This window comes from Pan paniscus, chromosome 13, assembly GCF_029289425.2.
Source record: "Pan paniscus chromosome 13, NHGRI_mPanPan1-v2.0_pri, whole genome shotgun sequence".
Taxonomy (NCBI): domain Eukaryota; kingdom Metazoa; phylum Chordata; class Mammalia; order Primates; family Hominidae; genus Pan; species Pan paniscus.
The window spans coordinates 135,011,608-135,021,719 of record NC_073262.2 but is presented as its reverse complement, the minus strand read 5'-3'; the positions used below and the strand labels follow the sequence as shown (position 1 = coordinate 135,021,719).

The 10,112-nt window shown below is 54.4% G+C and overlaps 1 protein-coding gene across 1 annotated transcript; it reads right to left on the bottom strand.

The window, feature by feature from the left end:
• Positions 1 to 912: 912 nt before the first annotated feature.
• Positions 913 to 8,339, bottom strand: LOC117979481 (alkaline phosphatase, germ cell type). Its single transcript, XM_034955365.2, has 11 exons — positions 4,649 to 8,339; positions 4,445 to 4,561; positions 4,217 to 4,332; positions 3,851 to 4,025; positions 3,602 to 3,774; positions 3,218 to 3,352; positions 3,046 to 3,118; positions 2,781 to 2,915; positions 2,507 to 2,698; positions 2,171 to 2,287; positions 913 to 2,045 (listed from the first exon to the last, which is right to left on the bottom strand). Exons 1-11 carry the CDS (start codon positions 4,713 to 4,715, stop codon positions 1,747 to 1,749), a joined length of 1,599 nt encoding a protein of 532 aa, XP_034811256.2. The 5' UTR covers positions 4,716 to 8,339; the 3' UTR covers positions 913 to 1,746.
• Between the last annotated feature and the right edge of the window lie 1,773 nt (positions 8,340 to 10,112).

The window sequence follows — 10,112 nt, the reverse complement described above, 5'->3', positions numbered from 1 at the left end:
TTCAATTTTCATAAAGAAGTATTCAATCATTCTAGTATTTCTAGTGAGTACAAAGTCTTTTTGTTTTGTTTTCTTCTTGAGACAGGGCCTTGCTCTGTCACCCAGGCTGAAGTGTAGTGACGTGATCGCACCTCACTGCAGCCTCCACCCACCCAGGCCCCAGACAATCCTCCCACCTCAGCCTCCTGAGTAGCTGGGACCACAGACATGGGCAACCAAGCTTGGCTAATTTTTGTATGTTTTGTAGAGACAGAATTTCACCATGTTGACAAAGTACTCCTTGTACCATTGTAAATGTACAAATAAATCTGTAATAATGTAAACTTTCCTGGAAAATGTGGTTGATTTCACCTTCATTTAATTCTTTTCAATGTTCTCTTGGGGCAAGTGTGATATTAAGTATGGCTGTATTGGGATGGGTGCTCCAGAATGCTTTCGGAGGGAGGTCAGAAACACCTGGAGTCAGCTCCTTCCCCAGCTCTCACCTCTACTCTCTACCCTCCACCACCCCCACCCTCTATCCAAAAGACCAGACTCTTCTCCTGGCAGCAGCCAGAGTGCTCATTTCCCAGCCAGGGCAGGTCACACACAGCCCTCCTCAAAGACCTCCAACCACACCCCTCTACCTAGACTTCACGGTCCCCCATGTCCCCCACCCTCCTGACCCTTCAAGCTTTCCCCCATCTACCCACCCTCTGATCCAGCCCCTGGCCCCCCAGACAGCCTGCTGACACTGCCCCAGGGCCTTTGTGCTGCTGTGCCACCTTGCTCAAGCCCCGACTCTGTTCAGGTCTCCTGCTCAGTCATCTGCTCCTCAGCAGCCCGTCCTGGCCTGTGTTATCCACCCCTCCAGCCACTGTGTCCACATTCACTCATGATTTCTATCCTAGGAAGTAGTACTGGCATTACATTGTCTAGCACTTCCTTTTATTATTGCTTTGTGTTTCCCAGAAGAATGGAGGCCTGGGGAGGGAAGGTAATGAGTCTTCCTTGCTGAGAAATCCATGCCCAGCACCCAGATGGCCTAGGCGGGGCCATGGACTCTGGGCTGCTATCCTGCACCCAGAGCTTCCCAGGTGCTCCTCGGAACTCAGGTGGGTGCTGGAATGGACCTTAGGGGGCGTCGAGCATCTGAGTGGCTGTGACTTGGGGCAAGCCTGTCTGACTCATGGGCCCCTAGGAGGGGCACAGGGGTGTAGAATTAGCCCAGTGGAGGGACAGCAGAGGACTGTGTCAAAGCCCCCCTGGGGAGCCCCACCACAGCAGCCTCCTTGGCTGGGAGGGTGGGTTGCAGGGTGGCAGGAAGCCACGCTTCTCCAGGCGTCCTGATGCACCCAAGTCCTTGTGTCCCTCAGGTGCTGCCATGACTGAAGCTAAAAAAGGCGCAGGGGGTCCTAGGTCTGGGTGCCTCACGTCCCCGGGGAGAGAGCCTGCCTGATCCACCTCAGGATATGGGCGGGGGCTGGATGGTCTGAGCCTCCTCTTTTCCTGAAATGCAGGCAGCTGCCAGGCACAAATCCCCAGTCCCTGGAGTTGGGGCCAAAATTTGAAGAGCAAGATAAAGCAAAGGGCGTGGTGTCAAGGGCTCAGTTCCCAGGGTGCACCGGGAGGGGAAGGTTCCATGGCAGGACGTCTGTGTGGCGACTCCGGGGGTCACAGCTCCAGGTGGATGCCGGGCAGGACGACTGGAGGTGGGGAGCAGAGGAACTCCGGGATGGGGAAGCAGGAGCCCCAGGGACGGGACACTCAGGGAGCAGTGGCCGTCCCCAGCAGCAGCAAGGTCCCTGCCAGCAGAGGAAGCAACGCGGGGACCACGGACGGCCCCGGGTGCGCGGCGTCGGTGGTGCCGGCGGGGGGCGCCAGGTCGCAGGCGGTGTAGGGCTCCAGGCAGGCAGCGAAGGCCATGACGTGCGCTATGAAGGTCTGCTCCTGCACGCCGTGAACCAGGTGCGCCTGCGGGCCGCGCGCGAACACCGCCACGTCCTCGCCTGCGTGGGTCTCTTCGTCCAGGGGCACTGCTGACTGCTGCCGATACTCGGGGCTCCCTGGTTGGAGGGTTCAGTTTCAGTAGGAGGGTTCAGTTCCAGGCAGACAAGAGGTGACCCCTTCCCGCCAGCCCCCCATCCTTGGCACCCTGGTCCCCCTCAGGGGGCCACCCCGCGGCACTCACCGCTCTCGCTCTCGGTAACATCCGGCCGGGCGCCGTCCTTGAGCACATAGCCCGGACCGTTTCCGTATAGGAGGACCGTGTAGGCCTTCCTGTCCCGGGCCTTGCCAGGGGCCAGCCCTGCAGAGAGAGGGGTCCCTGTGGTTGAGCTGAACACAGCTGTGGAGTGTCTCCCACGTGCTAGGCACCGCCACGTTTTGCCTGGTCAGGGGCTTAGTCCTCAGGAGACCCTGCAGGGCTGGTGCCAGCATTACTCCCATTTGACAGAGGAGGAGACTGAGGCTCAGATTTCACCCACTTAATTGCTGCAGCAGCACCTGCCACTCTCCCCAGGCCTACCGAAGATGGAGCTCCCTCGCAGGGGGTAGCCTCCGAAGGAGAAGACGTGGGAGTGGTCGGCAGTGACGAGGCTCAGCGTGTCCTCCTCGCTGGTGAGCTGGCCCGCCCTCTCAATGGCGTCGTCGAACATGATCGTCTCAGTCAGTGCCCGGTAAGCCCTGCTTTCATGATGACCATGGTCGATGCGACCACCTGCAGGAAGGCCAGAGGGGGGAGATGCTGAGCCTGCCCTGCTCCAACCCCCAACCCCCACTCCCCAGGGGCCACCACGCACCCTCCACGAAGAGGAAGAAGCCGCGGGGGTTCCTGCTCAGCAGGCGCAGGGCAGCCTCTGTCATCTCCATCAGGGAGGGGTCCAGCGTGGAGTCTCGGTGGATCTCGTATTTCATGTCTCCAGGCTCAAAGAGACCTGTGGGACAAGGGGTCCTGTGGTGACTGGCAGGCTGGGGGTGGGAGGGTGCTGGCGGATGTGCACACAGGCTCAGAAGGTGCCATCTGAGGCCATCTGAGGGATGCCAGGGCAGGAAGGGGGTCATTACCCATGAGATGGGTCACAGACGGGTCCAGGGAAGCCTGCATGAGCTCAGTGCGGTTCCACACGTACCGGGCACCCTGCAGGGAGGGAGAGAGCCAGGCCTCAGCTAACAGTCCCCAGCCCCACACCTCTGCCCTCCCCGTGCTGTGCCCAGCACACCCACCAGCCCCCATCACCTGGTGCTTCGCCAGCCATTCCTGCACCAGATTCTTCCCGTCCAGCCTGGTCCCACCTTGGCTGTAGTCATCTGGGTACTCAGGGTCTGGGGTCCCCATGGGAAACATGTACTTTCGGCCTCCACCTAGGATCACCTGGGAACAGAGGATGGGGCAGGTGGATTTGGGGGCCTGGCTGGCCCCGCGCCCCCTCCTCATGCACAGCCCCTGACTCCCCTCCCCAAGGCTGTGGGAATGGCCCAGCCTGGGCTGCGCCTTCTACGGCCCCAACCCCACCTCCAGACCCTGCTGGCCCAGATAAGGCTTTTGGTTGCCTGGGTCTGAGCTGGTGCCCCCTCCCTGCTACTCTCTGCCCAGCCCCAGCTCTTGGCCCGGGGGTCGCACGTCAATGTCCATGTTGGAGATGAGCTGCGTGGCGATGTCCTGGCACCCCTCCTGGCGGGCCGAGGCAGGCACGTCGGCGTCCGAGTACCAGTTGCGGTTCACTGTGTGGGCGTAGGCGCCGGCTGGCGAGGCATGCTGCACCCGTGTGGTGGTTACCACTCCCACTGACTTTCCTGAGGGTGATAGAGGTCAGGATATGCGATGGAGGTCTGTCACCTGGCCCTGACCCCACAGCGGGCCCCAGCTCACCTGCTTTCTTGGCCCGATTCATCACGGAGATGACCTCGTTGCCGCGTGTCGTGTTGCACTGGTTAAAGCGGGCGGCTGCACTCAAGCCAATGGTCTGGAAGTTGCCCTTGACCCCGCACAGGTAGGCCGTGGCTGTGGCTGCACTGTCTGGCACATGCTTGTCTACACTGTATGTCTGGGGACAGAGACACTCTGAACTCTTCTCTGGGGCAGACAAGCAGACCCTGATCTCTGTCTTCTGGGATTCCAACTGCCTCCAGCTCCTTACTGGAGCCCCAGCTGTTTAGGGTCCCTCCCTCCTACCACACTCCATAGCCAGGATTCCCCTTCTCTGCTTGGAGGACTGTAAGGTAGCCCAGCACTTACCTTGGACAGAGCCACGTATGGGAAGCGGTCCATGGCCAGGAAGGTCTCAGGCCCCAGTTTGTCCTTCTTCTGCCCTTTTAGGATCCTGGCAGCTGTCACCGTAGACACCCCCATCCCTGAAGGAGCAGAAGTGTGTGAGGCTTGCTCCCCAGGGCTGTCCTGGAACCACTGAGGGTCCGGGCGCCGGGGCTGTGAGGGCTGCGGGGCTGGAAGGCCTGGCTCACTCACCGTCACCCAGGAAGATGATGAGGTTCTTGGCGGCTGTCTGTGCAGGCTGCAGCTTCTTGGCGGCACCCAGGGCCTCGGCTGCCTGGCGGTTCCAGAAGTCCGGGTTCTTCTCCTCAACTGGCCAGGGAGAGAGCAAAGATCAGGGCAGCCTGGGCTAGGGGATGCCCTGTGTGTGTGTAGGGGCAGCTGGGGGAGCCTCATTACCTGGGATGATGCCCAGGGAGAGCTGTAGCCTCAGGCCCAGCAGGAGCAGCACCCAGGGCCCCTGCATGTCTGGAAGCAGTCGCAGAACGGCGAGGCGGAAATCGCAGGTATGGAGTATGAGCTGCACTCCAGGCTGCCTGGGTTTAAATCAGGGAAAACCGTGTCCTGGCCCCTCCCCTTGTTACCACCTTGACCCCGCCCAGCCTCTTGACCTGAAGCCACACTGGCTGAAGGGAGTGGCAGGGTGTGGCTGGGCTGGGCTGGGGCTGGGGTCCTGAGAAAGGCAGCTTAGGGTGGGACCAGGTGTCCCCCAGGGAAGGGTGGGATTTTGGGTATAGTGCAGTGTGCATCCTGCAGCCAGGAGCCCCTCCCCCAACCCCTGCTCACTGTGTCTTGTGTGGAACAAGACACTCGACTGTCACTCGTTCATCCACCATTTTTTTTTTCTGTATTTCCTGGGAGCTGGGGTCCAGGCTCTGTTCTGGTGTTGAGAGGAGGGGAGGCTGGAAGCACACAGCCTGGGCCAGATACTGGGTTCAGCTTTCTGATGCCAGGAGCCTGGGCCCGGTGGGAAAGGGGCACATGGGGGGCTTTGCTGCTCTGGCACCCCCTTGCTCCAACATCTGGCCTTGGCCTGGACAGGTGGGGCTGGCAGGAATCTAGGCCCAGAGCTCCAGGGCTGTGGGCATCTGTGGGGCCAATGGTGACAACACTGAGTGGGGCCGGGCCAGTCCTGCCCATTGCTTACGTGTTGTGTTTGATTGTGTATGTGTTTGTGTGGGTGCACTCGCACTAATGTTTGGACGACGCAGTGGGGGAGAGTCCAGTGCCCTCGGCCAGACAGGCCTGGGCTGGGTCTTCCAGAGCAGCTTGTGCACTTGATTGTGACACCTGTTCCCTTGCACAGGCAGAGGGTGCCTGGGCGGACTCTGTTTTCCGTGGGCCCTGAGCATGCCCAGAACTGTAGCCTTTCATGTGGGGATCAGATGTTTTGATAGCCTCAGGCTGAGTTAAAAAGTATTTCTGCAGTTCAGATATCTTGCCATCATTTTTTTTCTTTCTGTTTTATTATTATTATTATTTTTTTTTTTTTGAGACAGGGTCTGGCTCTGTCACCCAAGTTGGAGTGCAGTGGTGCATTCACGCCACACCTCCTAGGCTCAAGCGATCCTCCCACATCAGCCTCCCGTGTATCTTCCATTATGTGAAGCTAATTTTCAAAAATTTGTGTAGAGTCAGGATCTCCTTCTGTTACCCATGCTGGTCTTGCACTCTTGGGCTCAAGCGATCCTTCAACACTGCTAGGGTTCCAGACTTGAGCCACCAATCTGGGCCCACATTCGGGAGAAATGGATTTGGAGAGGAACCAGAGTGCTCAAGGGTGTGTGACATGTGCCACAATCGTGGGCAAAACAGACCTCTGCCCTTGTGGAGGGCACAATCTAGTGGAAGAGGAATGTTTTTAGAGATGTACAAAGTGCTGGCCATCAAATTGTGGGGAGTTGCTGGAATAGGACAAGGGGCCTAGGAAGGCCTTTCCTAGAAAATGTGGTTTGAAGGCCGGGCACAGTGGTTCACGCCTGTAATCCCAGCACTTTGGGAGGCCGAGGCGGGTGGATCACAAGGTCAGGAGATCGAGACCATCCTGGCTAACACGGTGAAACCCTGTCTCTACTAAAAATACAAAAAATTAGCCGGGCGTGGTGGTAGGCACCTGTGGTCCCAGCTACTCGGGAGGCTGAGGCAGGAGAATGGTGTGAACCCGGAGGTGGAGCTTGCAGTGAGCCAAGATCGCGCCACTGCACTCCAGCTTGGCCGACAGAGCAAGACTCTGTCTCAAAAAAAAAAAAAAAAAAAAAAAAAGAGAGAAAGTGTGGTTTGAGCTGAGAATTAGGGATAACTAGGAGTTAGACTGATAAAGGAAGGGAAGTGGTGATTGGAGGAGAAATCCTCTGTCCTTGTCTGAGATTACCCTGTGTTAGGGCAGTGGCTGACCCTTTTCTGGGATCACCCAAAATGGGATAGTGGGTGGATGAGACATGTGGACTGTCAAAACTAGTAGATTCTGAATCCTGTCTCTGCCATGTCCTGCTGTGTGGCCTTGGGCAATTTACTTGTCTCTCTGTTGCTTCTGATAGAAAAGGAGGGTAGTGAGGGAGATTCAAGTTGAAGACAGACAAAGTTAATCATGTTTAAAGTGTTGGCTTTGGCTGCTGTGTGGAGATTGGATTAGAGCGGGGGTGTTAAGGAAGAGGGAGGGATTTGGGTTCCTGGTGAGAATCAAAGTGGCTGGGGCCAGGGTTTGGTGTTGTGGGTGGGGAAGAATAGAAAGTGATCCTTTTTTTTTTTTTGAGACTGAGTCTTGGTCTGTTACCCTGGCTGGAGTGCAATGGTGTGATCCCGGCTCACAGCAACTTCCGCTTCCGGGATTCAAGCAGTTCTGCCTGAGCCTCTTGAGTAGCTGGGATTACAGGCATGAGCCACTATGCCTGGCTAATTTTTGTATTTTTAGTAGAGATGGGGTTTCACCATCAAGGCCAGGCTGGTCTCAAACTCCTGGTCTCAAGTGATCTGCCCGCCTCCGCCACTCAAAGTGCTGGTATTATAGGTGTGATTAGAAGTGAAAATTAATTGGACTTGGTTGGTGAGGGAGTGGTCAAAGGTAACTCCCAGGTTTCTGGCTTCTGTTATTATGAGTAAAACAGAAGAGTGACTGAACTTCATTAATATATTTTCCATTTGTTGTGGTCATGCAAAAAAATATTTTCCATCTGTTCCGTTTAAAGATTAATAACAAAAATAAACCCTTATTTACTCTGTAGGGATAAATCTTTTTGAGAAAAAGATTTAAAGCCTTTGAGTCTCCCACCTTTCTCCCCAGAGGTAATGACTATCCTGTATTTTGGTTAATCTTGACTTTGCTGTTGATTGCTTTTTACCACATATGCATGTTTTCCTGAATAATATAGTGATTTGTTTAGTGTGTTTTTCAACTTTATATTTATTCTGATTAGGGTTCATTGATAATTTTATTTATTTATTTTTATTTTTTAACTCTTTTTACTTTTTTATTTTTTACACTGTAGAAGTTATCATTATAAACTTTTTCAATCCAAGGGTTTATAACAGTATTTTTTTTTTTTCATTTTCAAAAAACATTTTTTCAGTGTTTCACTCTGTCACCCAAGCTGGAGTGCAGTGGTGTGATCTCGGCTCACTGCAACCTCTGCCTCCCAGGTTCAAGTGATGCTCCTGCCTCAGCCTCCCAAGTAGCTGGGACTACAGGTGCAAGCCACCACACCCAGCTAATTTTTTGTATTTTTAATAGAGACAGGGTTTCATCATGTTGGCCAGGCTGGTCTTGAACTCCTGACCTCAAGGCATCTGCCCGCCTTGGCCTCCCAAAGTGCTGGGATTACAGCCATGAGCCAGCATGCCTGGCTGGTTTATCACAGTCTTAATAAAATTGGGAAAAAATTTGAAAACCAGAATAACCAAAAGGATGGCTGGGCGTGGTGGGTCACACCTGTAATCCCAGTCTTTGGGAGGCCAAGTCAGAGAATTGTTTGAGCTCATGAGTTCCAGGCCAGCCTGGGTTATATATGTGCATATATATATACCCAAAAGGTAGAAGAAACCAAATGGGGTCATCCACCCAACGAAATATCATGCAGCCTTGAAGGAGGCCCTGGAGAAGACTCTGTTACAACGTGAATGAATGGTTAGGACATTACACCTAGTGAAATATGAAAGTCACAGAAAGACAAATACTGTCTCCTGTAAAATAAGATTCTTAAAAACAATAACAAAAAGGGCAAATGCACATGAACACACTTCTCTGAGGTCCCTAGAGGAGTCAAATTCATAGAGACAGAAATGGAATGGCGGTTACCTGGGACTGGGGGAGGGGGCAATGGATTAGGGTTAGGGTAGGGTTCGGGTTAGGGTTAGAGTTGGAGTTTAATAGGGACAGAACTTCAGGGTTGCAGGATGAGAACGTTCTGGAAATCAGCTGCACAACAATGTGTGTGTACTGAACACTTGAAAATGGTGAAGGAGGTAACTCTGATGTACCATGTTATGTAGCACAATTCAAAATTTGGTCCAAGAAGAAAAGGCTCCTCCAGCTCCACCCACCCCAGCCCAACCACAGCAGCCCCTTCTCCACTCAGGCCTGTTTACCTCAAGCCCCAGCTTGGCCCCCAGAATCCAGGGGACCTCCCTGCTGCCCAGCCTCTGCCTGCCCTACCCCACTCCCCACCACGCCTAGGGCCTCCCTCAGGCCGAGCTTTCCTGGGTCCTCCTGCCTGCACCCGCCTGACTTCCTGCTGGTTGTCCTGGGGCTCTCAGGGAAGATGTCACCCTCATGGGCCCTTCCTGTCTCCTGCTTGTTGCCCTCTTAGTTCCCTCTACCTCCTGCTTCATCTTGCTGAGTTCGGAACATTCTTGGCTAAAGGTCAGAGGAGACTCACTAACAGGCACGCCCTTAATTGATGGATTGATTCACTCCAAAGGCAAAGCCAGTCAGGAGCTTTCCCAGCCATCCTGAGGTTTTGTTTTGTTTTGTTTTGTATTTTGTTCGGTTTTTTTTTTTTTTTTTGAGACGGTGTCTCACTCTCTCGCCCTGGCTGGAGTGCAGTGGCCCCATCTTCCGCACACTCTGCCTCCCAGATTCAAACGATTTTCCCACCTCAGCCTCCCGAGTAGGTGGGGTTACAGGTGTGCACCACCACGCCCGGCTAATTTCTTTTAAATTTTTTAAATTTTTATTTACTTTGTTTTAGATGGAGTCTCACTCTGTTGCCAAGGCTGGAGTGCAGTGGCGCAATCTTGGCTCACTGCAATCTCCACCTCCCAGGTCCAAGTGAGTCTCACGCCTCAGCCTCGCAAGTAGCTGGGATTACAGGTTCCCGCCACCATGCCCAGCTAATTTTTGTATTTTTAGTAGAGATGGGGTTTTACCATGCTGTCCAGGCTGGTCTCAAACTCCTGGCCTCATGTGATGTGCCCACCTCAGCCTCCCAAATGGATGGGATTACAGACAATGGCCACCGCACCCAGCCGAGTTTCGTATTTGTTTTTGTTGTTGTTTTTTTGACACTGAGTCTCGCTCAGTTGCCCAGGCGGGAGTGCAGTGGCATGATCTCAGCTCACTGCAACCTTCGGCTCTTGGGTTCAAGTGATTCTCCTGCCTCAGCCTCCTGAGTAGCTGGGATTACAGGCGGGCACCACCATGCCTGGCTAATTTTTGTATTTTTAGTAGAAACGGGGTTTCGCAATGTTGGCCAGGCTGGTCTCAAACTCCCGATGTTGTGATCTGCCCACCTCGGCCTCCCAAAGTGCTGAGATCACAGGCCTGAGCCACCCTGCCCGGCCCGAGTTTCCTTTTGGAATTTTTGACAAACTGTAGATTCACATGTAATAGTAAGAAATAATACAAGCAGGCTGTGCATGGTGGCTCAAG